The sequence below is a fragment of the Uloborus diversus genome, chromosome 2 (genome assembly GCF_026930045.1).
Source record: "Uloborus diversus isolate 005 chromosome 2, Udiv.v.3.1, whole genome shotgun sequence".
NCBI lineage: Eukaryota > Metazoa > Arthropoda > Arachnida > Araneae > Uloboridae > Uloborus > Uloborus diversus.
This window is the reverse complement of record NC_072732.1, coordinates 14,346,608-14,373,788: the sequence shown is the minus strand read 5'-3', so window position 1 is coordinate 14,373,788 and position 27,181 is coordinate 14,346,608. Positions and strand designations below refer to the sequence as shown.

The 27,181-nt window shown below is 36.2% G+C and overlaps 2 protein-coding genes across 2 annotated transcripts in view; one reads left to right on the top strand and one right to left on the bottom strand.

Annotated features, from left to right (window-relative positions):
* Nucleotides 1–8,503, bottom strand: part of LOC129216878 (organic cation/carnitine transporter 2-like) — a 95,688-nt gene extending 87,185 nt beyond the window's left edge. Inside the window, exon 1 of the mRNA XM_054851092.1 lies at nucleotides 8,377–8,503. The gene's annotated coding sequence lies outside the window, so the exon portion shown is untranslated. The remainder of the gene's footprint in view (nucleotides 1–8,376) is intronic.
* LOC129216877 (organic cation transporter protein-like) overlaps nucleotides 1–27,181 on the top strand; it is an 81,611-nt gene that overhangs the window by 40,380 nt on the left and 14,050 nt on the right. The window contains exons 5-6 of the mRNA XM_054851091.1: nucleotides 21,391–21,559; nucleotides 24,471–24,618. Coding sequence (XP_054707066.1) covers nucleotides 21,391–21,559; nucleotides 24,471–24,618 — 317 coding nt within the window. The remainder of the gene's footprint in view (nucleotides 1–21,390; nucleotides 21,560–24,470; nucleotides 24,619–27,181) is intronic.

Here is a 27,181-nt window from a genome sequence, read left to right as displayed (position 1 = left end):
TTTCGAATCTATCAAAGTTCGGGTTTTTCTGCTTCAGTTTTCAGTCTCACTTACAAATGTAAAAAGGTTTTTATTTTGAAATTCAATTCATGATTAAAAAATTTAGTTATTTGGTCACCGATTGTCCTTAGAAAGTTATCAATTTACAAAAAAAAAAAAAAAAATTAATTTGAATTTTGTCATTTTGAATTCAAATTATGTTTTTCGCAATCACGAGTGTGTGTATGTTGGCGTGTGTGTTTGTGTGTGTGTCGGGGGGTATGTGTGTGTAGAGGCATTTGTGTTTGTGTGTGTGCAGGCATGAGTGTGTGGGTAGTTGTGTGTATGTGAGTGTGTAGTTGTGTGTGTGTATGTGAGTAGGGGTATGTATGTGTGTAGGTGTATGTATGTGTGTGTAGGTGTATATATGTATGTGTGTGTAGGTGTATATATGTATGTGTGTGTAGATGCGTGTATGTAGCGTGTAAGTGTAGGATATTGACGAAACCTGGAGACGGCTTTCGCTAGAGGTGCAGCATCGTGAGGAGCCGGTCGACGGTGATGCTGCGGAGGGTGCTGGTGGGAAAATAAAATCATAGGAACGCCAAAAACAGTCAAGTGAGAACAATAAGCAATCGTGATTGCTCAAAAACACACACACACACTGGTGCCTATTTTTATACAACTTGAGTACATCCTAATGCAGTGGCGTAGCCAGCAGAGGAGAGGTTTTGAGGTCAAAACCCTTCCTGGAGCCCTTGGTTTAAGCATATATTTCCAATCTTAATATAGCAGTTTATGTGTATTAATGGACGGAATGCCCAAAACTCCCACCCGGAAGGTAATTATTATCTGCGCAATAAGAGACAAATTAGGACAATTTAATGTCCTTATTTCTTTCAAAGAAGTCTAAACTGAAAAAAAAAAAATCTTTGGAGTTACAGGTAGAATATTTTTTATTAATAGAGAGGTTTCAAATGTCTATATTTTAAAGTAGGAATTTTTTTAAATTTTAATTCAATTTCTTAAAAAGTTTCATAACACTGTTTTTGTTTTTATTTTACTGAAAAATTAGTTGTTCATAGCAAAATGACGCCTGGCGTTAAGCTCTAGATTAGCGGTCGACAGTCGCCAACGGCAAACAATTTTCTTGAAAATGGCAACCAAAAAATAAAGTCTTAGTCGCTAAAAGTGGCAACAGTGTACTTCTTTGTTTCTGAAAATTCATATCGTATACCGTACTACAACAAAATGTTTCCATTTCTGAGACGTTCAGCGCATCAGTCCTCCTTGGCAACGTTATTCGGAGCAAACTTAAGAAAATTTATTTTTTTGCGCTGAATTTTTAAAAAATGGCTACCAAAAGTCAAAAGTGGCTACCATTTTTTGTGACTCTGGAAGCCAGTGGTTACTATTCAGAATTCCCAGTCTATAGCTTCATGCGTGGACAAACAGGGTCGCTCCGAAATTTTCTCTAAATATGATGAACTCTGAAAAATAATTTCATATATCGCACCCTGCGAAAGAAAATGACAGAACTCAAAATTTAGAAAAAAAAAAAACGTTCTAGCTATTGATTTAAAATCTAAATTCAATGCTCTTCCTTGCCACAGAACTCGCACAAAGTTAGCTTGGCACACAGACGATATCATCAATAGATTAAAATATCATAACTTAGAAGAAATTTTTTTCGAACTTTAAGTATGTAATTATTATTAATTTAGACAGCAAAACTTACCAGAAAACATCACGTTTTATTTTTATTTTTCACGTATTGTAATATTTGAGACTAAATCGATAAAAACTACTTTCGCGTAAAACCTTGATTCCCCCCCCCCCCAATGCTTTTTTTTTAGTTGTATATCACTATTTTTGCCGGTGTGCGATATATTTTTGTCTGATTATTGATGATTATTAGATGGCAATGCTCATTTTATCAGACTCAAACGAAATTCATCAGAAATGAATCCTGGCTTTTAGTAGTATATTTTAAAGGGATTAAGGGATTAATATCAGCAGTACATTGCAATATAATCGAAACAGTTATAAAAACTGTCATCTAGCAATGAGTTACCAATAGATGATTTCAATGTCCACTTGAAAAAAAATATCTATCAACAAGGAAAGAATAATTGAAGATATAGAAACACTTTAAATCATTTTCGATAGTTTTCAAAAGAGCTTCAATGTTTTCCGAAGTGTGGTACGCGTACCCTTAGGAAGATGAGAGGAGATATGTGGGGGTGCGCGGTGCACCAAGTTGAGAATATTGGGTAAACGTGGTGCTAAGGAAATATCAGAATTGCAAAAATAATATTTATTTATTTATGGGGAAGTGTAAAGATGTATCTAGTTTAAACAAAGTCCTGAAATAGATTCCTGAAATACATCTTGCTTTTCCCCATCTCAATTCCTGTGCTAAGATTTCCACATTTGTGTGGATATCAAGTGTGAACCGCATCTCAAATTAAATATAACCAGGGGTGGACCCCCTAAAAGCAGGAGTGCACCGTCCTCAATATCGTGGAGCCCCCCCTCAAAAATAAGAAAAATACCCCTCAAAACAACCCCCTAAAAATTCCAATGCCACAGTCTGCGCCATATTCCCCCCCCCCTCTTAGGTGGGCACTCCTGACATAACAACCAGATTATCTAATTATTATCACCTGAACGTCTCAACATAAACAATTTCATCCTTCGCAGTGATTATAACGAATGCTATTTAAAATTTAACTTGTTTATTCTATGTACAGTGGCTCCCAAAAGTCTTCGTACACCTACGACTTTCAACGAAATGGGCCCCAATCCATTGATTAGAATTAATATTCCGGAATAGGTATTTAATTATAAGATCTATGATCAATTTTTAACAAAACTACATGAAAAGTGTTTAAAAAATATTAAAACTTAATTTTTAAAGAATCAAAAACCAAAAAGTGCCGGAAATTTTATGTCACAAAAGTATTCGTACACTTTATAAAATGTCTACATATTATTGAATAATCTAACTTTTTATTAAGTTATTAATTAGTAGAATATCATACAGTACTCATAACACCTTTTAAACGTCTGGGAATAGATTTCATTCTTTTTCTTTCTTTTTTTTGCGTAATTTCTGAGTAAGTGTTCAAACCGCACTTCGAGTCTTACTGCTTCCAGCTCTATTTTCGTTTTAAAAACCGTATTTTCGTAATCTAGCCTCCAGATATCTCTAAATACGTTACATTAAGTTCAAATCTGGAGATTGAGGGCGTATTTTCTAAATTTTACGACAATTTTCGAGGCACTAGACGCAAACGTTGAAAAACCGTGTGCTTCATATCGTTATCTTGATAAAAAACAAAGTTGTTTCCAATAACCAAATTTTTGGCTAATAGTTCACAATTGGTTTTTAAAATATTTAAAGGAATAGCATGATTCATTATTTCATCAAAAAATTCCAAACTACCAAGTCTTGATGCTGATATGCACCCTCACACTAGAACACCTCCACCCTCATGATTAATGCAACAATTTAACCAAAACTGTTGAATTCATTTTTATCTGTAAGTGAGACGTAATTCTAAAACGTTTTGAGCTTATTTATCCTTGATTTTACGACGAAAAGCGTAAGCTTTCTGTTTTCTTTTCGCGCGAACAAGAAAATTTCTGCGGGAAGAGGCCCCATTTAATCCAACTAATCAAAGAACTTGGCGAAAAATTTTAGGTGAAATTTAAACGCAAAATTTTTCTTTTAACTCTGTAGAAAGTTTTACAGCACTCAAATGTGTATTTTTCATAATTTTTTCAGTTTTAAATCTCTGATCACGCTTTGTCAACTTGCCGGTTGACATTTTCTTACCTTGTTTTCGGTCCGATTCCTTTCTTTAAAGCATTTTATCAAGCACTTTACTATAGAATGGAATAAAATAACTAATTTAGAGACATTTCAAACCAATTTAGCGCTACTGTGAGGACAAAATTCAAATTTCGAATGGTGTTTGTGGTTTTTTTACGAATACCAGCAAATTTATAGTAATAAGTACAATATTAAGGAATAAATAAACAAAACATTAAAGCCAAATGACTTATAAGGGTCAACACAATGCAAAAATATTAATAAAACTGCATATGATAATTTTAATCATGAATTTATTCGAAAATATTTGAGTGTACGATGACTTTTGTGGTGTGTTATTTTCTGTCTCTTCGTTTTCTGACCCATTTCAAAAAGAAGATCCGTCAATATTTTGAAAAAAACCATTGGGTTGTATTTAGAATGACATTGGAATGATGTGGAAAAATATTGGACTTCATATTCGAATTCAGTTTCGAGTTATTTTGGTTTTAGTAAACAATTTCAAAGTGTACGAACACTTTTGGGAGCCACTGTATGTTTTAAAAGTTTTTCATTTACTATTAAAAAAGATGGGCGCCATGGAAAACCTCAATCCCAAAAAGGCACCTGGGTACTGGTTGAGCCGATTTTTTTTAGCAATTTTTCGCATTTGCCGATGGATTACGAACAGGGCCGTGCACAGAAATTTCGGGGCCCGTCACAAATGGCTTTAACGGGACCCCATCCATATTGTTTACCCCTACGCGGCCTCTACATATATTTCACCCCTCATTTTAAAAATCTCGGCCCTCCTTCAGCCTTGGGCCCGGGCCCAACTTTGGACCATTGAGATTGTTAATGATCTAAGGGCCCAACAGGTGTCCCCCCCCACCTGTGCACGCCCCTGCTTGTGAACCAAACCCCCTTGAGTACGTATTGTTAATCTTCCTGATATTTTACTATTTACTACACCACACGTTATGAACGATAGATGCAGGGGCGGACTGGCCCGCTGGCCCATCGGTCCTTGGAACAATACGTCCTCCCGTCTATAGGCCCTTAAGCCTGAGCACATTTTTTATTTATTTTCAATCTTTTTTAAATTTATTTTTTATTTTAACGCAAATTTTCTTATTTTGTAAATTTTTTCTTAAAAATTTATCGTTTTTTTTTTTACTTTATGGTGCATCTTTCCTATTTATTTATTTTTTGCGCTCACAAACCTGTGCGACTCACTTCGCTTTTTTAAAATTTTCTGCACTTTTTTTTTTTTTTTTTTTTTTTGCACCTTTTAGAGGCAAAAGTTGAGCTCTTACGGGACACAGTTCGAGCTGGATAGATGCTCGTCAGAAATTGTTTTAAAGTAATGTTGCCCCGTCTTGATAACATAAAAAGGTAGCTTATATTAAAAAACCTTTCAACATTTGACTGCTTACCACGCGATTTCCACGCGCAACGTAAATTTAGCATTATTTGCTCATCCCTACGGCAACCGTGTGTTTTTTTTTCTTCAAATCGAAGCAACAAAGTTTTTGGGAGAGAATATTTTTTTTAAAAAATATGTACATACAATTTTAAGAACAGAACTGAATAAGTGAAAATGAAGAATTTACGTGAACTAATAGTTTTCTGAAGAACAAATCCACTTAGAATATTTAGAGCTCATTTTAAACATAAAAGAAATTCTTAGCGGGATTCCTTACAATTACGTTGATAGTAAAGAACTGAGATTTATTTATGACAGAAAAACCCTTTCTGAGAGTGCGCTAGTGCCGCAGGGCCTGATTACCGCACAGGCCTACTAGGCCTGGGCCTGGGGCCCCCTCTTCCTAAGGGCCATGAATTACTTAAAGAATTATGCATAGCATTACAACTAGTGACGTACCGAGTACTCGGTAACTACTCGGTACTCGGCCAATGTGCCGAGTACTCGGTACTCGGGCAAATTCTGATCAGATACTCTGCCAATACCGAGTAGTTGCAAAAAACTGAATACCGTCCAAGACAGACACTAAAATTTATATAAAAAAAAGCAAGCATTATATTTTGCAATCATTTACAATTAAAATTTATAAGTCAAATTTAAATTTTGAGAATAATGAAGTTTGTAATGCTTCAATGGAATAATGTCCCCAAAGTTAATAAAACTTATTTATTAAAAATTCTGCAAAAAAGGTAAATATAGAAAATATGGAATTTTTGTATTAAAAATGGATTTTTTCTACAAACAAAAATTAGTAATAAAAAATATAAAAATACCTTTGCTTTAAAAATAAAAGGAAATAAAACAACGTTAAAAGCACAGTGCTGAAACACTGCAGACACGTGTTTTGGCGTTGCAAGGAATTCCTTTTTCAATGCACAAAATGGGAGCTCGTGGATTTAAAGGCATCCGACAAAAGTCAGATTTTTTTGTCGAATGTCTTTACATTCTTTAGCTCACATGTTATGCACTGAAAAAGACGTTCCTTGTAACGGGGGGGGGGGGCAGAAACACTTGTCTGCAATGTTCCTGCACATTTATTTTATCTGCTTTTAAATCCAACTTGATTAATCATACCTTTTACTTATTTATTTTCAATTTTAAAAATATTTTTTTTGCAAAATTTTTGACACAAACAAAATTGTTTATACAATGCGTAATTAAATTTCAGCACGAATTTAGTTTTAAAAAACTATTATATGGACAAGGAGGTCTATACTACTATTCCAATAAGTTCAAAATTCATCACATGTGTGTCGGTGGTTCTTCTTAAAACATAATTGGTACATGGTAACTCGGCCGAGTAGTGAAAGGCTGAGTACTCGGTAACTCGGTACTCGGCCGAGTAGTGAAAGGCCGAGTACTCGGTACTCGGCCAAAGTGCTACTCGGTACGTCTCTAATTACAACTATACAAAAAATACACACATTTTTAAAATAATAGCCTTCAGGGGGCCTCCAAATTATTGTGGGCCTTGGGCCTCACTTTTAGTTAGTCGGGCCCTGAGTGCCAGACAAGTATAAAATGCTTTCAGTAACAATAATGTAAAAGTGCTCATCATAATCAAATCATGGACATTCGGCGAAACTGGCTTCTGAAGAACAGAAGATTATCCCATTCAAAGCGGGACGAATGGTCAGGGGGCACACAGGGGGTACTCTTCTTTTCAACTTTATGAGAATTTTTGCGTATTCGACAGTATCCTGACTGTTTATGTACGAAAATAAGTTCTTGGAATCACAGAGGGTTCCTACAATTTTTTTGTTAAAAAATTAAAATTAAACCCTGACTTTACTCCTCCCACGATTTCCATGAGCATTGTGTTTTTCTTTTTGATGTGTATTTAAAACCATGTCCTGTTTGTTGCTTAAAGAAGAAAGACACAGAGATGGGGGGGGAGGGGGCTGAAAAGAATTTCAAATTCGATACAAATTAGGCGGAGTAGGATTTCGCGTTGAACTTTGTTCTGAAATTTAACATTTGCTAACTGAAGCAAAAATCTTTCTAATAATTCGTGCAAATCTAGTACACATACTTAACTTTTCTTTTATGAAAAAAAAAAAAAAAACATGTGTATATTTTAAAATATCTTCGTAAAATAATAATAATAAGTAGGCAAACAAATTGAGCGGTCAAATTAAGATAGGTTTCACTTTTAATTTAAAAAAGAATTTTTAAAAAATTTAGTTAAATATGTCATTTTACTAATAATAAAGCTGAAAGTATCTCTGGCCGGAGGATATCTGTAGGATGTCTGGATCTCTGCGACGCGCATAGCGCCTAGACCGTTCGGCCGATTTTCATGAAATTTGGCACAAAGTTACTTTGTAGCATGGGGGTGTGCACCTCGAAGCGATTTTTCAAAAATTCGATGTGGTTCTTTTTCTATTCCAATTTTAAGAACAAAAATATCATAAGATGGACGAGTAAATTACGAAATTCTTATAACGAGGAACCGTAACATGGGCACAAGCCAATTGGCGAGATACGAAATCATCATAACGTGGAACCGTAACATGGGTACAAGCCAATTGGCGAGAAAATTCACCATACATTATTTGTAAATATACAGGCGAACCAAAAGACCTTTTAATTTTTCCATTACGGGCAAAGCCGTGCGGGTACCACTAGTAGTTAATAAAAGAGACATTATTGAGTTGCATGAAATACGTAGCTTAGCCTCCAAGATCTTCTCATTTTCAACAAATGGGAAAAGCAACAAGTGCTGTTTTATCACGAAGTCAGGCCCGTCATTTCGAGTTTTTCTGAGGGGGAAGAGGGGAGGGCTAAGAGTACATACTAAATGTAAATTGTACCAAAAACAGAAAAAACCCCGCCCCCCCCCCCGCCTATTTACCTGTGAATACATTAATTTAAAAAAAAACAGGGAGGGCAATTGACCCCCCCCACCCCCACCCCCAAATGACAGCCCTGAACTTAGTGCGTTCAAGAAGTAGACTATATAGAAGTATTCTATGGAAAACTTTTGCAAGTGTGAAATATTCGGCCATCCAGAAGTTCAAAACAATAAAAAGCTACAGCCAGTGCCCAATGTAAATTTATATGTGATTATTTAAAAATAAAAGCACACGCTTACCCAGTCGAACACAGAAAAGCATCGCTCGCCCTCATCTTCTCTCTATCCCTATATTGCAATTTCACTGTCAACAAAAACCACCTGCCGCTCGCATCGGCTCATGTCTGGTAATTAGTGTGGAAAATGAAGTGTCGGCTTCGCATCTGTGACGTCACGATGAAAAAAAGCAACTTCGGGCATCACGTGGTCAAACCGCTGCAGCTTTCGTTTTCGCAAACAGAGTGGTTAATGTCCTGCGAGGAGCAATTTTTTTTTTACTTTAGTCTGAAAATTCTTAAGATAAACTGACTTTCAATCAACAGTTTGCTCCTTACGTAATGCATCTTCTAATGTTTTTATTTTTTTCGCGTGGAACTCCATTGTGAAGAAACAGGTTTCAGGAGAAAAAAAAAAATCACTTAAGAGTGAAATGGTTCATTCCAAGAAAGAGGGGAGAAAAGAAAGAAAAATGCCTCAGAGACAAGTTTTTTATTGTTCTTATCTAAGGGCTTGAGTTTCTATAATTATTTAGCTGGAATTCAAATTCTAAAAATAAAATTATTATCCAGTGATGTCAGACGGGTTCCTAATGTTTGTTATTATGCAGATACTTACCAAAAAACCGTACGATAGTTTAATAAGGAAAAACAAAATGTGTGTCGCAAAGACACACGATAGAAGTAGAACTTTAATGTTTTCCTTTTTTTACCTTCTGAACTGTCACTTCACCCACACGTTTTCTCTCACGTCACGCTCTTGTTCTTTCTGCGCTTGACTTAGGCATATTCACAACAAAATTGAAAATTTCAATGAAGAGAATAGATGATAAACAACGAGAAAACTAAACAATGCTCAAAATCCGCTTTTTAATTGCGTCCAAAAACAATGTAAAATAATAGTAATTATAAAGTTGATTTTTTCAATGAAAGTAAACAAATCAATTTCAGGCCTGAACCTAAGCAGTGTGGCAATACACTTTTAAACACATAACTCAGAGGAACCCTAGAAAACCAGCTTTATTTGAAAAGTTTAAAATGAATAAAATCCACAAATGCCCAAAATATACTGTTCGACTACGGATTGTGTGTAATTTGGCAATCGGCCAAGTAAAGACGATTCCATCTGAATGAATATGGCAGGGGAGAAGGGAAAACAACGATGGGATATTGATACACGCGTTTTATGATGTTACTAGTGCCTTATTCCTTATTGCATTCTGTAAAATAAAATGAAGGGAAACAAAAATAGTAACGATAGAAACAACAAAAAAATAAAATAAAATGTTTTCATTTCGTTCGGGAATATAAAAGCAAAATGGTAATCTCAAAACTATGTTGTGAATAAATAAATCAATTAATTTTTGTAGTGAGAATGTATATCAAATATACTTTAGATTAAGAAAACATTGCCGTGAGCAAATTTTAATTTTTACAAAAATGGGGCTAATTGATAGAGATGCGAAAGTGCACGTCTGTAACAAACCAACTAACACCCCTATAAACTAATGGTTACGTCCATTTCCGCCTATAAACCGGATAGCCTTTCCATATAATCGATGGTCAGACACTGCAATTGCACGAGCTTTTAAATGATAGGAGGACGCCACAGGGACTTGAATTATGACCCAAAAGCTTACCTTCATGATTCCAGTTAACCCTGAATGATTGCAATGAAGAATGAATCTGGAATTCCATTGCAAATACATCAATGAATCAAGAGCTCGACTGTTGTGCAGAAAACCCCAGTCACCAAATTTTAACTAGACGTTAAATCCCGGTTATCACAAATTTGCCATTTCAACTGCGCTTGCGCACGGACTTAGCTTTTTGGGCTTTCTGTTTTAAGATTTCGTGTTGCTTGTTTATATTTAGGCTGAGCGAGAATCCCATCAAATTAATGAATGCGACTAGAATATGTTCACAGCGGTTTCGTGATACATTATATGAAACTACGGATATGAATAACTGATAATCTTAAGAGAAAAATGACACTTCAATATTTATTAGTTTGAAAATATTTACTTAACGTAAACGTAAAACACGTTGTGTACTTCAAAAATGATCGGAATATTAGCACAGAAATCCGTCTTTTGCGGATATTTTACATTAGGCGTAAACAACTTAGTATTATACATTTTTATTTAAATTGAGGGTTCAGCTTTGTATTAGAAGTGATGCTGCAATTCTAGTACGCTCTTCTGAGGTTAAAAATTTGGTCCTGAAAAAGAACAGACGATTCAAACACCGAATCCATTAATAATTAAGACGCAAAATTCAATCTTTACCGAGACCTAAAAACTAAATCAGAGGAAACTTAGTGATTTCTAACTTTTATCTGTTGCTATCTCACATTTATTACCAAATTTAAAATCTTTGTAATTAAGTTTAGCAAGCTTTTTGAAATCAGCTAAGTCCGTGCGCAAGCGCAGTTGAAATGGCAAATTTGTGATAACCGGGATTTAACGTCGAGTCAAATTTTATGCTAAGACATGTGATATCCACAGCACGAGATGACGATGTTTTACATCTGCTTTGCGTAAAAATATTTAATTTAAAAGTGCAATGTATTTTTTTCTATGAGGTACCTATTACATATTGCAGTGGCGTCGCTACAAGGGGAGGGGCAAGGGGGACGGTCCGCCCCGGGTGTCACCCGTCTGGGGGTTGACACCCTGAGTGGAATTGCAAGTTTTTGAAAAATATGCAGCTAAAATTCATTTTTAGAACTACAACTTTAAAACTTTTCCTGGGGGAAAAATTCAGGACTCCCCCCCTCTTCCCACCCTACATCATGGAGTGATTACTGTTCTCAGGATTTGGTTCATATTGTCAATACTTAGTCCCAGTAGGGACTTCCCTTAGTACCAAAAACTGAATCCCGTTATTTTTTAAATGCGTTTGAGGTACGTTTGAAATAATTAAGCGGCCACCAATTTCATTCAACCCCTTACTTTTTTTGACCTTGTGAAGGCCTGCGTCTAGGGCGAATTATGTAAAAATCTTTCATAGTTTTTATTTGTTCTTTGTATCCTAGCCCACTTAAAATTTCTTTACGACGCAAATGTAGTTTCTGAAAACTGTGTGAATTTCATGTTTAAAGGGAACTTTTTTTTTTGCTTTTGTAGCGGGGAGGGGGAGGGATGACACCCTAAATTAACGCCCTATGCTGGGTACACCACTGCATATTGATCTGCTTTTATTATTATTTTAACTCTTTGAGTGCCATGAGCTCTAAAGTAGATTATTGAAGTTTGTGTTTTAAAGACAAAAACAAAAATAAGTAAATAAATAAAAAAATAAGCAAAAATATATCACGAATAATAATAATATACATTTTAAATAATTTTCTTACTTTTTTTCCATTTTTTTTTTTTTTTTTTGCCTAGTACTATTAAGGTTTCGGTATCTCAGTAAACAAGGAGCATTATGGAACATATATGTCGCATAATGGGCGTAAATAAGAGCAATAGAAGACAGTTTTAAATTGAAAAGAAATTCAAGATCTGATACTAAAAAGAATCTGGACACTAAATTTAGTCCTGTCAATAGGTCAGCTTAACAGTTATCATTTCCGGAAAAGTAGATAAATGAGGATTAGTAGCTATCATTTTGGTCTCTGGGATGATAGATCGTTACGAGATGGCTTCGCTCACTTCTTAAAAGGTTATCGATACCAGAAACTTTGATGATATAACGAGCATATTTTAACAACGTTCAATCTCAGCACGTTGCGGCATAACGAAGGCTGCTAGCAATGTTCAATTTGTTGATACAGAATTTGAAGAAGCACCCTTAAATACTTGCAATTTATTTATTTATTTACTTATTTATTTATTATTTATTAAAAATATTGCACTCTACAGAAAGAATCCAGTTAAGGGCTGTTCACTTCTCGGCCGTCCGTCCCATACATCCCGTTTTTTGACGTGACTGACTGCCGACGAAAATAGGGTAGCTTTCACGTACGATCGCCGTACATCAATCACGTGGCTAAATTCACCCACCAAAGAGCAGAGCGCGCTGCTTGGCGGCAACCAATGAAATGCTGTTTTACTTTTGACGGCCGTCAGATATCAAGGCTCTTCTGATCGAAACCGGTCCCGTCCAAGATGGCTTGCTCTTATGGCAACCAGCAAAGAAAACCTGTTTCAGATGGAAAAAAAACGAGATGGACGGGACGGACGGCCTTAGTGTGAACTGACCCTTACAATGGCAACAATAATATAAAAATAGCAATCAAAACAAGTTATATATTTTTAATATTCTTTATTCTTTATTCTTTACTAATAATAAAGCTGAAAGTCTTTCTGTCCGGAGGATGTCTGGATGTCTGTAGGATGTTTGTGACGCGCTTAGCGCCTAAACCGTTCGACCGATATTCATGAAATTTGGCACAAAGTTAGTATGTAGCATGGGGGTGTGCACCTCGAAGCGATTTTTCAAAAATTCGATCTGGTTCTTTTTCTATTCCAATTTTAAGAAAAAAATATCATAAGATGGACGAGTCAATTACGAAATTATCATAACGTGGAACCGTAACATGGGCACAAGCCAAATGGCGAGATACGAAATTATCATAACGTGGAACCGTAAGATGGGTACAAGCCAACTGGCGAGAAAATTCACCATGCATTATTTGTAAATATACAGGCGAACCAAAAAGCCTTTTGATTTTTCTATTACGGGCAAAGCCGTGCGGGTATCACTAGTAAAACATAAAGACTTAAAATATTAAAATAACAAGTTAAAAATATCTATGTCACGACAATGAATGTTAAAAAGCTTTTAAAATTCAAAAAGACAAAAATTATCAACATAGTTCCGTCTGGTAAAATTTTTTTTAAAAGAAGAACGACTCTTAAGAGTCCTACTTGGGACAGCAAGTTGCATCGAATTAACGATATCTGAGCAGTCAATTACATTATGTAGAAACTTATAGAAAAAAAGAAGACGCAAAAGTTCACGGCGTGATTTAAAAGTGGAAACATTATCAATCTATATATATAAAAATGAATGTTGGTCTGTATGTCATCCATGAACTCAAAAACTACCCGGCAGATTTGGCTGAAACTTTAACCATTTGTTATTTTTTGGTACTGGGAATGTTTATAGACCAGTTCGAAAAAAATCCGATCGATAGTTCCTTTTTTATTTCAATTTAAGTCACAATCCATTGGATAAATACGAATAAAATGATCGGCTGCAGAAATTAATTCGCGTGAAAGATCTCATTGATAAGAAGTTAGCTGTTGCCATTTTTCTTGAGTTTGGACAAATAAATTCTTTCTTTATTGTTTTATGGCTTTTCATGCAACGGGGGGATTTAAAACTTTTTCTATTTGATATTTTTAGCAATGGATTGATCTTGCAAACTGCGTGAGTACAAAATTTGAGTATAGTCACGGCTTCACTTGATACCTGGACCGATTATTATGAAAATTGCTATATATATGTATTTTTCCACGGAGAAGGTGCATAATATGCTCATTGAAGCCACTCGCCACCAGGTGGCACTGCAGAGTAGCAACTTCTGCCCCGTTCAACCGATTGTCATGAAATCAGTATAATGATGTATTTTTTTGTTGGCGTAGCAACGGGCGTCGGGTACATTTAGTATTACATAAATGAGAGTAAAAATAAGTTAAAATATCTTGATTATTAGTTCTGTAACATAAGTAATAAACAAATTTGGATTGAATCTGCTCAAGAATTTTAGCTTTATTATTGTAGAAAAGATCCCAAATAAGACTGCAGTACTCAAGTTTGGAGCGCACAAGACAAAAATAAAATGTTTTAAGCGCTCGTTCATTAGAAAAATCTTTAGTCTTAGCTTTAAAAATCCCAGAACCTTATACGCCTCCGAAACAATGTTGTTGTTTGTTGCATAAAATCAAGTTGAGTACTAAAAGTGATGCCCAAATCCGTAGCAAAGTCAGAACGCAATAAACACTGTTGGTCATTTTTATAAGGATGCAAGAATGGCTCAGATCTACTACAGTAACTCAAAACACTGCATTTACCAATCTTTATCTTTATCTTTATCTTTACTAATAATAATAAAACTCAAAGTCTTTCTGTCCGGAGGATGTCTGGATGTCTGTAGGATGTTTGGACCTCTGTGACGCGTATAGCGCCTAGACCGTTCGGCCGATTTTCATGAAATTTGGCAAAGTTAGTTTGTAGCATGGGGGTGTGCACTAGGGTGGGCCGAAAAAACTTTTTTTGGAAATCTGTTTTTGGATAGTGCGGAAAAGTTGCTATATGGGCCCGTTATTACCCATAAAAAATTTCGCTAAATTTTTTTAATATTTAGCCAGCGCTATTTGACCTTGAAAAACTGAAGAAAAGGGCAAAAATGCACTTTTTCAAAAAAAAAAGGGGGGGGGGGTCGAAAATAAAAATTTGAAGCCAGTTTCAGCAAACATTAGAAGTATCTGTCAGTGAATTAGTTGAAATCCTCAAAGACTTTCATACATTTCGTAGAATATTTAGCTACGCTCCTTTAAGACTGAAACATTGGAAAAATGAAAAAAATAAATAAATAAATAAAAGTAGTTTCGAAATAAGTAAGTACTGAAATGTTACGCAATACGTTACTTAGAAAAAACAGTGAAAATTCAATCAATTTTATGCGACATTTGTACGCCAATTTTAAAAAATGCACACACTCAAATAAAAAAAATAGTTACATAAGATGCTAATTCATCTTCGGTTCCAATTCTGGCGTGTTCGGTTCCAGCATCTTCGGTTCCAATTGTTTCTCCTGGGTAATAAACGGCGCTCAACTACTTCTATTATAACTAAGATTATTTTATAACTATTTTATATATATTTGACAAATAGAGCCCTTGAGTATTAAAAAAATGTGAATCCTCTGAAGTCCTTTAAACTGATTAATAAATTGAACGCAAGTATTCTTCTTTTTCTCAAGCCATTTCTTCCTCTCGACTTGATGACCCACTTAAGAGACAAAACCCCCCGACAAGAAATGCTGTAATTCTACACCTCCACAGTTGGGAATTAAGCAATTAAAGGGGTCCTGTCTTGTGTCCAATGTCCACAATGAGTTGCCACTGAGGCATCTTATACTGGAATTGGACGGTTGCACAAAGTGGCCACATTTATATTCTAGAGCTATCGAACAACTTCTTAGAGATTGGGAAAAAAATCCGCCGGTCATATTTGATAAAATTGACTGCAATCTTCTGGTTTTGAACATGGAAGATATAAAAAATTTAAGTACTAAACAACAATATTTGTATAGAATCTGTCTTGCCGTAAAAGATGGTAGTTGTCGTTCAAGCGTGGCTGACAGTAAGTAGCCCAGGCAAACTCAGTCAGTCATGCGCGATGGCTGACAACTACAAACCGTTTGTTACGCTTGTATATAGGCACTCCAACTCCATCAGAAAACCTTACAATGCTTGTAAAGTATGTAATTTTAGTTTATGCTCCAATGTGGTTTGAAATAAAAATAAAACCGAACTGCCAGCACCGCGCCCAACATTTTTGGAAAATGATTTCTCTTGCAAGCAGTTTCCAGACAACGTTAAGGAGATAATTTTCGGAGTTCTCTCAAGTAATGCATATTTTGCTCATCCTGAACAGCTACTGTTGACAAAGTTGTCTGACTCAAGAAAATACATTCGGGAATTAGCTGTTAGGCGCATTCTGAACTCTAGAAATAAGAAGACGAAGAGCTCGGATGGTGTACGATTTTTTGAGCGTCCTAAACTCAATTTTGAAGTTGTTGATTCAGTAGATTGGGCAAACTGTGTTGTAACAGAGCCACCTCTTACAATGCATCTAAGAGACCAACAATGGAAAGAAATGTGCAAAGAACATTCTACAGAGTTTACTTTCGAGAAATTTCCCTGTCACACGCAAGCTGTGAAACGTTGTGTGAAACTATAACCGAAGCTGCAATAAAAGTTCGTGGTGAAACTGCACGAGATGGATACATTCATGCTAAACTTCAAGCTAGGAAAGAACTTCTATCATTTGATAACAAGGGACAATATTATTCCAAAAAATAATATTCATTATGCATGAGGTATTATAAATCAAATTTGAAGATTTCTTTTTTGAAATTTTATTATCTATATATGTAGTTCTCGAAAATGTATGATACTATTGCGTGGTAATAATTACTATGATTAATGGCGCTTTTTAATTAATTAGTCTATGATTTAATTTTGAAAAATAATTTTCACATTGGATTTTAAAGAAATTCAATATTTTTTCATTTTTCTCCAATTTTTGAAGTCGGAAAGGAGCGGTTAAATGCTCATTAAAATCAATGAAACATTTTATGGGCTCGAACTGGCTCATTATATAACATTTTCGGTGCATTCCAGCAAAATATTTGGAATTTAGTTTTTTTTTTTAAATTTCGACAAAAATTCATTTTTCTCTTTTTTTTTCGGTTTTTCAGTGTCAAATAGCGCCGGCTAGATATTTTTTAATATCCAAGAAATTTTTTGTGAGTGCTAACTAGCTCACTACGCAACTTTTGCGCGCTATCCAAAAAATGATTTCGAAAAAAAAAATTTTTCGGCTTATTTCGGCCCACCCTAGTGTGCACCTCGAAGCGATTTTTCGAAAACTCGATGTGGTTCTTTTTCTATTCCAATTTTAAGAACAAAATTATCATAAGACGAACGAGTAAATTACGAAATTATCATAACGTGATAACGTGGAACCGTAACAAGGGCACAATATCATAACGTGGAATTGTAACATGGGTACAAGCCAATTGGCGAGAAAATTCACCATGCATTATTTGTAAATATACAGGCGAACCAAAAGAACTTTTAATTATTCTATTACGGGAAAAGCCGTGCGGGTACCACTAGTGTCAAATAAGTCAGCTGAATCAATATCTTCACAAAGCCAAGTTTTAAAAAAATTATAAATTGAAATTTTCAACTTAGTACTGAATTTTTTACTAGTGGAGACTTTAACGTTTATCAAAAACAAATTAATAGATTTTTCTTTGTTTAATTTATGCGTTACAATGTTGGTTTTTCAACGATTGAAGAAAGTGTATTTAATAAGTGGCATTGCGGTAAATTGATAACTGCTTCAAAACAATATTTTCACATTTAGAAATTTTTTTGGAAAGTTAGATTCAAAGCGGTCCCTAAACACCGCTGCCTTCACTATTAATTTGTTTATCTTGCAATGTCTCAATGCCTCGCTGTAAATATGTTTATTTTACATTGTCCTTTTCCTATGCCGGGCTGATGAGTGCTAATAAGCACGAAACTGCAGTCCTCGGCTGGAAATGACTGAGCTGGCGGTGTATTTCATGTAATTCTGCTTTAGCCCTAGCTATTGGGCGGTAATTTACTGAATTGTCCTATTGGTCCGACTGTAAATTCGTCCTCTTTACGAGGTCCTTTTGGCTCCACTGCAAACTTGTTTATGTTACAAAGTCTCTTTGCCTGGCTATAAATATGTTTATTTTACATTGTCCTATTGGTCCGACTGTAAATTCGTCCATTTTACAATGTCCTTTTGGCTCCACTGCAAACTTGTTTATGTTACAAAGTCTCTTTGCCTCGTTATAAATATGTTTATTATGCCCTTTTGGCCCGACTGAAATTTATTCATTTTATAATGCCTTTTTGCCCCCTCCCCCCCCCCGCTAACCTGTTTGTTCTACAATTTTCCTTTGCCTCACTGGCAATTTGTTTATTTTACAGCACTCTTCTTGACAACCCACGGCAAAATTAATATCGTATATAGCACAAAAAATTATTTTTGTTAAAAAAAACCCACAAATTTTAAAAAGAAATATTTATTAAAAAAATTCTTTTCTAACTTCAGGCGCAAAACAAATTTTTACGTAAAAAGTTAAGACATAACGAGCTGATGTGTGCATCACATGACTTCCTTTTACTCCAATTTAATGTCATTTCCCCATTATTGGCAATTTTAATGTGATTCAATATTTATTCTCTAAATATCACCAACAATGGCCAAATTGAAACCAAAAAAAAAAAAAAAAAAAACTCCGCCAAATTTGTCGCCAAGTTGGCGACAAAACTTGGCGACCAAAAGACTGGCGATATATCGCCAAGTGTCCGACAAATTATAACGCCACTTGAGTTTACATCGAAATTAACAATGATTTCCCCCCAAAAAGGTGCAAAAGACCCCCTTAGGAACATCCGAAAGCAACCAAAAGGGGAGGTGCACAACTAGACCCCACTACGAGTCTATGTACCAAATTTCAACTTTCTAGGACATACCATTTTTGAGTTATGCGAGATACATACGCACATACGCACATACGCACATACGCACATACACACATACGCACATACATACAGACGTCACGAGAAAAGTCGTTGTAATTACCTCGGTGATGGTCAAAATGGATATTTCGCGTGTCTATACATTCTTAGGCACTTTTCCGCATGTGGTCGAATCGAAAAAAAAACTCAACATTCATTTGGGGGTGAGCAAAATGGAAATTAAGGGCGATTTTTGAGTGAAAATTTTTTCGCGAATACAATACTTCCTTTTTTGTAAAAGGAAGTAAAAAAGTAGAACAACAAATAAAAATTATAATAAACAGAATTCTCATTCATATAATAGCGAATGATCGAGTAACGCTCCTGACGTCATCAACAATGAAACTTGAGCCACGGCATGATAATATTTTTTGGTAATATATGACATGCAGGGAAATGCTTTATTTTTACGAGGCTGAACTGGATCCGGTAACTCAACTGTTTTACAGGTAACACTCACTTTAGGAGAACGTAAAAATGGTAAAATTGAAACAGCAAATGGAGTTTACTGTTCATCCACTGTAGTTAGGGTTAAAATTTCAACTGTCAAAATATCACCAAACAGGCAATTGCTTCGTTCAAATGTAGAAGAGTAGAATCAATTTTCACCCATCGCATCTTGACGGGGGACTTTCTAGTTTGATTATAAATGTTAAGACCTTTTTTTATACAAACTACTGGCCATTTAAATTGCTACACCAAGAAGGCGACGAGCTACACACTTGAAGTTTACACGACATTAAGGAAATTCTATGATAGGCAAATGATACGATTTTTAACATATTCATGTAAAATCTACGTAATTGTGCTGTTCGTTTTCTCTCCCCCCCCCCTTCCACGCCTAAACAGGGACCGATTTGCACACGTGGTGCCCTGGGCACTGACAGATATGGCCCCCCCCCCCACAAAAAATATGAAGGTAAGAGTGTTGGATATTATTTTGATAGAAAGAAAACTTTAAAATATCGATTTCATACGAAAAAAGTTAATAATTACGATGTTTTGCAAAGAAATCATTTGATATAAATCTAAAATAATTTTATGGTTTTCATGTTAGAAATTTTTTTACAGTCGCAGATGGAAAAACTATGATACAAATGGTAAAGGTAAATCATAATGTGCTTTCTGCGCATCAATGATTCTTTATATATATTCTCCTTTGTTTTCTTGTAGTAAATTCATCTATAATGTCCTCGTAATCAAGCTTTAGGTCAAACTTCCTTCTATTGATAACAGAGCTAATAAAAATAATTTACCATCAGAAATGAGAGTACGCAAAGGACACTTAATTCTCTTCAATTACGAAAATGATCGTTCTCCACAACAATTGGCTGATATGCTTTCATTTAATAAAAAAAATTTTCAAATGACAAAATTTTTTTGCTTTTTAGTTAGAGGCCCCGAACAGTGGTCCCTAAAAAAAAAATTGATGACAGAAATTTGGTGCCTCCTTTCCTTTGGTGCCCCGGGCCCCGAATGCCCTGCCGTAACTCAGTCCCTGACAGGGTTGCCAGACGTCCCGGATTTCAAAGGACAGTCCCGTATTTTGAAAAATTGTCCCGCGTCCCGGGAAACTTCCATACGGGACGGCTAAAATCCCGTATTCTAGCTGATAACAATATTTTACAAAACGAGACATTACTTTAAGGAAAAAAATAAAGTAAAAAAAATTAATTTGAATTTTGACATCTTGAATTTAAATTATGTTTTTCGCAATCACGAGTGTAAGTATGTAGGCGTGTGTGTTTGTGGGTGGGGGGTATGTGTGTTTGTGTGCATGAATGTGTGTGTGGGGAGGTATGTGTATGTGTGTGTAGGCATATGTGTTTGTGTCTGTGTGCATGCATGAATGTGTGGGTAGTTGTGTATGTGTGTGTGTGTGTATGCGTGGGTGTCTGTATGTATGCGTGTGTGTAAGTGTTTGTATGTGTGTATGTGTTTGTGTGTGTGTGCGCGTGTGTGTGTGTAGTTGTGTATGTATGCGCGTGTGTGTGGGACATGGATGCAACCTGGAGACGGCTTTCGCTAGAGGAGCAGCATCGTGAGGAGCCAGCCGGTCCACGGTGATGGTGCGGAGGGTGGCGGTGGGAAAAATCAGCGTAACGCCAAAAACAGTCAAATGAGAACAATAAGCAATCGTGATTGCTCAAAAACAAAAAATGCGAAACAATGAGCCATAAGAAAATCATGTGGCAGCAAACGAAAAAATTATTTTTCTTTTAACTTGGTTTGTATATTTTTGTTTCGGCAGCAGACCATGACGAACTGAATGGTTGCTTCTTTGCTCATTGACTGATGTTGGAGAATATATTTCTCAGGAGTGCCCACCCTTCAATAGCAAACCCCCTCCCAAAATGAAAATTACCACTTAAAACACCCCCTCCCTAAACATTTCAATGGCGTAGTCTGCGCCACGACCCTCCCATAGGTAGGCACCCCTGTATTTCTGCGCATGCGTCGTCAATTGCAACGAAAACGATTTTTATACTTTGACAGGTGACATTTGTGACGTTTAATGCTTCGTTGCGATTCAATATTTCAGAGTTATCTTGCATAGACGTGTCATTAATACCCCCCCCCCCTCCTTTTCACTCCTAGAAGCCTGTCCCGTATTTACTCTTCTTAATTCTGGCAACCCTGGTCCCTGAGTCTAAACCGACTCAATAAAAATGTGTGCAACGCGTAGCGTCATTCACATAAACTTGCCCTGCATGAGCTATTGTTTTTCTTCTTAGTGATGGAAGTGATGGGATCGGAGGTGCGGCCAGTATATGGTGTCGCTTGCAAATTTGGCTGGACATGCGGGTACGTGACATTACCCGCTATCGCTTGGTTCATCAGAGACTGGAGACCTTTGCAAGTCGCCATCACACTTCCCTGGGCAGCGATGATCCTGATGCTGTGGTAATTTTTAATAACTTCATCATACTACAAACGGCACGACCTTGAGGGTCACGGATTTGGACAAAATTCTAGATATGGGTCAATTCCTACTAGGTACGAGCGTAGGTAAAGCGGTTTGACTGCATAGGCCCTAGTTCGGCTGCAACGGGGGTCAGAAGTTGATAATTTGGACACGGGATGCAACGGAGTTTCCTTTAAAATCACCTTTTTTTTATCTATTTTTCTGCTACTGTACTGCAGTATGAGCCATTTGCATGCTTACCTTTGAATTAATTACGTTGGATACTAATTTTTAATAAGCGGTTCTCAAATTTAAATTGGTTACTACTTTTAATTTCAGTAACTTGAATGCCAAAATAACATAGTAACAGGATATTTATCGTTTGCAAATGAAACTAATTATTTTCGTTTTATATTAATCGTGTGCTAGTAAAAAGTATTTATCGTTTGCTAATAAAAACATTTACTTTAACAGGATATTTATCGTCTGCTATCAAAGATACCCCACATTGATAAGCAAAAATCATAGACTAATAATAAGAGTAGACCGAGCTATGGCAACCCTTTTGCAGCTCATAAACAAACCATGTGACTGGTGGATATCCTAGCAACAGCGGGCGTTGATCGTAGCAGACGATCAACAATAAATAAAATTAATTGAATTGATGGAACACGGAAGAATGATCTTTAATGGAGTCCGATTTGTCAATTTGTTATTCTAAGTTGTAAAAATTTTGTCAATATAGTGAGTTTTTCGTTTAGATAGTACTGTGCATTTTCCTTATTCAATTTCAATAACTCTCTAAGTAATTAAAGATACAAGCGCCTAAAAAGAATCGGCAAACGGTAAGATTTTTACCTACAATTTCAATTTAAGATACCGATTAGTACATTTTTACCTTGACGCAAAACGTTTACGCCATTACGTTAACGCCAACGCTGACCTAGCAGTTCCGAATGAAATAAAAGTTACTGAAAACTGTGATCAAAAATTAATTACTAATGTCAAAATAATGCATAACTAAAAGAAAAACAGTTCAATTTCAGCACCTGGAAAAAAATTATAATGAAAACACATTACGTCTTAAAATACATGTCGAGTGCCAAACTATAGATAATGTTTCCATCTAGCAACCATGCTGCCAAAGTCTTCGCCAAGCCCTTCCACCAGTCACATGATACATCTATGAACCAATTTTCTTCATCAGCAAGAATGAGAAAGCTCGGTCTACTCTTATTATTAGTCTATGGCAAAAATGGGAGAGGTGAGAAAGCTCTTATTTATTGCACATGGCACACACACAAAAAATAAAAGATCGTTTCGACTTTTCAAATAACTTAGATAGTGCCCATAAATAAATACGTGTTCTCAATTATACTCAATTTACTAACAAAAGATGCCAAAATTGTTGGGAGGTTGAACGTAGTGTCGAAGTCTGAAATTCCAATGGAAACGCCATTGCATTTCTAGGGCCAAACTAGCAACTTTGGGCCCTCGTTGCAGCCAAACCAGGGCCTATGCAGTCAAACCGCTTTACCTGCGCTCATACCTAGTGGGAATGGACCTATAGCTGGAATTTTGTCAAAATCCGTGACCCTCAAGGTCGTGCCGTTTGGTCGTTAGCTACATTTCAATGACAGTGTAAAACAGCGAAATCCGAATGATGAAAATATTTCAGTTCATATATTTTATTGAATGGGAATCGCTGTATAAATAAAAATACAGTATCTGACCACTAAATGAACACCTAGACACAATCCAGGAATTTATAATACACAGGGCGGGTCAAAACTATTGAGCGCATTTCATACATATATATAAAATGGAGAATATACAGGGTGTCATGAAAAAGACTGACAGTTTTCAAAAATTTATAACAGAAAAATAATTGTTAAAAAAAAATTTTTTTTGCTGAAAATTCATTCGGTGGGCCGCAAGTTTCCGAATTTTAGTTCACAAATTTTCCAATAGATGGCGCTGCAGATTGTAAGACCGTAAATCAGAGAAAGACAGAAAATTACATCATAGTTTTTCGAAAAAAATTTAATAAACAAAAGTACACAACAATATTTTCATAATGGCCTGCCGCCGGCTGCAACCACATGTCGCAATAGGAAGAAAAATCGGTGAATTCCAATAATTATTTTTTGACTTAGAGGCTTACTATCTGCAGCGCCATCTATTGAAAAAAAATGTGAACTAATTTTTTTGGAACTCTGAGGAACGAAAGTTACGGCCCACCACATAACTTTTCTGCAGATATTTCTTTTTTATCACTCACCATTTTCCCGTAATAAATTTTTGAAAACAGTCAGTCTTTTTCAGGACGACCTGTATATGTTTATATGTATGTATGTATGTTCCCTGTACAAATCCACAGTTTACGTCGGATCTCGACCAAATTCGGCAGGGAGGTACTTGGGCCCCCGAGAAGGAACGAAGGGGGTTTCTGAATTCCAAAACAGTACCGAACCGTCCGAATTTGTGAAGTATTTTAAAGCACAACAAGACGTTCTGCCTAGATCTAGACGAGCCAACTTTCCCGTATACTCATACTACTTTCTAGTACCTGATCAATATTCTCAAAAATAGCTAAAATCGCAAATGTTTTCAAACAAATGGCACAAACGATGCTTTCGGTTTAAGGTCATCCGCCATCTCTCCGTGGTCGAAATTTACCTTTTCTCTCCACTTCGTTGACAGTTACCTTTCTCCAACGAAGAAAATTACTTGCATCGGCCATAACTTACGGATTCACAAACAAAGTGTGAGAAATCTATAGCTACCTTTTGTCTCCACTTCATTGAGAGTTATCAATCTCCTACGAAGAAAGTTGCTTGCATTGAGCTTGCAGCGGCCCAAAACTTAAGGATTCATTAAAAAACTGGGAATTCTGATTTTTTCCCCTAGGCTTTTAGAAGAATCTCCGCGATGGTTGCTGATCACTGGACAAGCCGAGAAGGCGGAAACTCTGCTGCTCAGCGCCTGCATCCGCAACGGGAAGTCCCCGGATGATGTACAAGTACCCCTGCTCAAACTTTGCTCCAGAGCTCTGAAGGCAGGTATGGCCAGATCAAAGGCCCTCTATAGTTTATTTCTTTTTTCTACAGAAAGGGTATCGTTACCGAGACGATTCTGTACTGTAAAACAAACCTTTAGGGATGATAGTGATGAATACGAGTCATAAATGAAAAGCACAGAATTCACAAAAAAATATGACTTTGTTCAAGGTTCACAAAAATTCGATTTAATAGTGGACTGTAATGAATGAATTCAGAAGAATTCGCACAAAGAAACTCAAAACACAACTCAAGAATAATTTCACACTCAGACAAGAACAAAGCACCACAACTAGCACACAGAACACAACAATTCCTATTCCTATTCAGAGTCACAACTGACTACAACTGTATTTATGTCGAGGACTGCATACTAAGTGCCTTGCCTCCATTATTTTATATACCGATAGATGGCAGCACCATCACCGGATCGAACAGTTAATGAGAATTTAGAACTAGTCCAGGAGCTAATAGCTACCTAGTACTAGCACCCCCAGAGGTATCGTTTCACTTGGAGGACATTGAGACCACGAGCATATTTAACGTCGCCCAGTCCCCTTTAATGACGACGGTTAAACACAACAATTCAATTCGAAAATCAATCAAAGTCGAAGTATTTTTTAGACTGTTGCCACAACCTTATAAAGAAATTATGTGAATTAAATTTGGGACAAAAACCATGGAGGAAAAAGTTTTAGCCCCATATAAAGAATAAATTTCACGGACTTCACGGTAATTATATAGAGAAAAAATGATAATCAGCCGTGAAGCCGAAAAGCGCATTTTCTTTTTCTCTTCCCTTTTTGTTTGGTTCTCGCTGTACCAAACAGATAAACTGCATCAATACAAATGATTTTTTGTGAGCCACATGGTGAAGTTATAATTGAATTCCTAGAGTTTTTTTTTTTTTTTTTTTTTTTTTTGCACTCTTTGTCAGATCAAATCTTGAATAACAAAAGAGATAACTTTTGACATGCAGAAGTGCTAGGGACGAATTTTTTTTGTAAGTTCAAAGATAGCATAAAATCTACCAAGGGCGCCCATATAGGGGGGCAAGTGAAAGCTCAAGCCCCCCCCCCCTTTAAAATTCCTCGCTTTTAATTCTTTTTTCTTTGCAAAAATGAAAAAACATTTCTTTTCCAGCCTATAGTGAGTAAGTTATTAAAAAATATCAAATTTCAATAACTCTAATCTGTACTGAAATCTTGTTCTATGGGGAAAATATCCTGCTAAACCATGGGGAAAATATCTGAGCCCCCCCCCCCTTAAAATTTTGCATATGGGCGCCCATGCAATCTACCGAAAGCCCGGTTATCACACCTAAAGTCCTAGATCGTAGCTTAAGTAGCGACACGTTTGCCATCTCGGGGCTAAACTCGCTTTCTTCCTATGTTTGCTATGAAGAACTAACTTGCTTTGGTTCTTGATTGTGGAACCTCTTGATTGTGGATTAATGTAGAGTTAATAAGAAACCACAATCAAGAAGCAAAGCAGGCTAGTTCTTCATGGCAAACATAGGAAGAAAGCGAGTTCAGCCCCAAGATGGCGGACGTGTCGCTACTTAAGCTACGATTTGGGGCTTTAATCACACCCAGGACAGCAGTTTTGTTTTGTGCTTGTTATGAACTCATTCGTCTGAAATAGTGAACTACCAAGCTGGAGGCAGATATCATCTCATTGAAACTGAGAGTGCCAACGAACTATAATTGTATTGATAAGGTAAATTGTGTCTGTGTAAAATAATTGACTCTGGATGTGATAACCAGGCTGTTAGTGTACTGCATGTAGTTCTACCAAGGATCGCTGGTTCTACCTCAGCCCTTGTTTAAGGACGGTAACTTACTGATCCCAAAGATTGTGTTGGGTGGAATTTTTAGAGAAGACGTGTAGGAGACCGAATAAGATTTGAATGTTCATATCCATATCTGTGTTAGACGGACTCATTTTACCAATGGCATATGAGATACTGTGTACTTTATATGTATGTTCAATTGTAGTGACGTTTAGAGAATTACTGCCAGCATGAGCATTGCACCCATGCATTTGAGTATCGAAAATTGAAGGGCTTGCAACAAAAAGGGGTAAGCCCCATTTTTGGAAATTTTGATTCGATTTGACATTCTGGTCTGAAAGAAAGAAAAAATATTGCAAGAAGGTGGTATTCCCTGATATATTTTCGAAGGTGCAGCTGTAAGCTGTAGTGTGTACCTACATTGAATCTGAACAAGGCTTCGACGCCAGATTTCTGGCCGTATTAGTTGAACAGCACGATATGGCTAGGATTTCAGAAAATTCTTCAATCCTTTCTTCGGTCTGTACCGCCTGCATAGCCATTGCTATTAGTTACTTATTTGAGTACTTATTGTATTCGTATGTCATCAAACCGGCTTTTGTAAATTAATCGTACTTTTGAGCAATTTGCTTCGTACAACAACATCATCTCTGGCACACTCCAGCGTTTGGATTTTGACCATGCAATTCATGAAAGTTGTTTGTTTGGGTGTGTACTCCAACATACTTGCTACAATGTTTCCCCAATTTTTATGAAATACCCAGTGTATA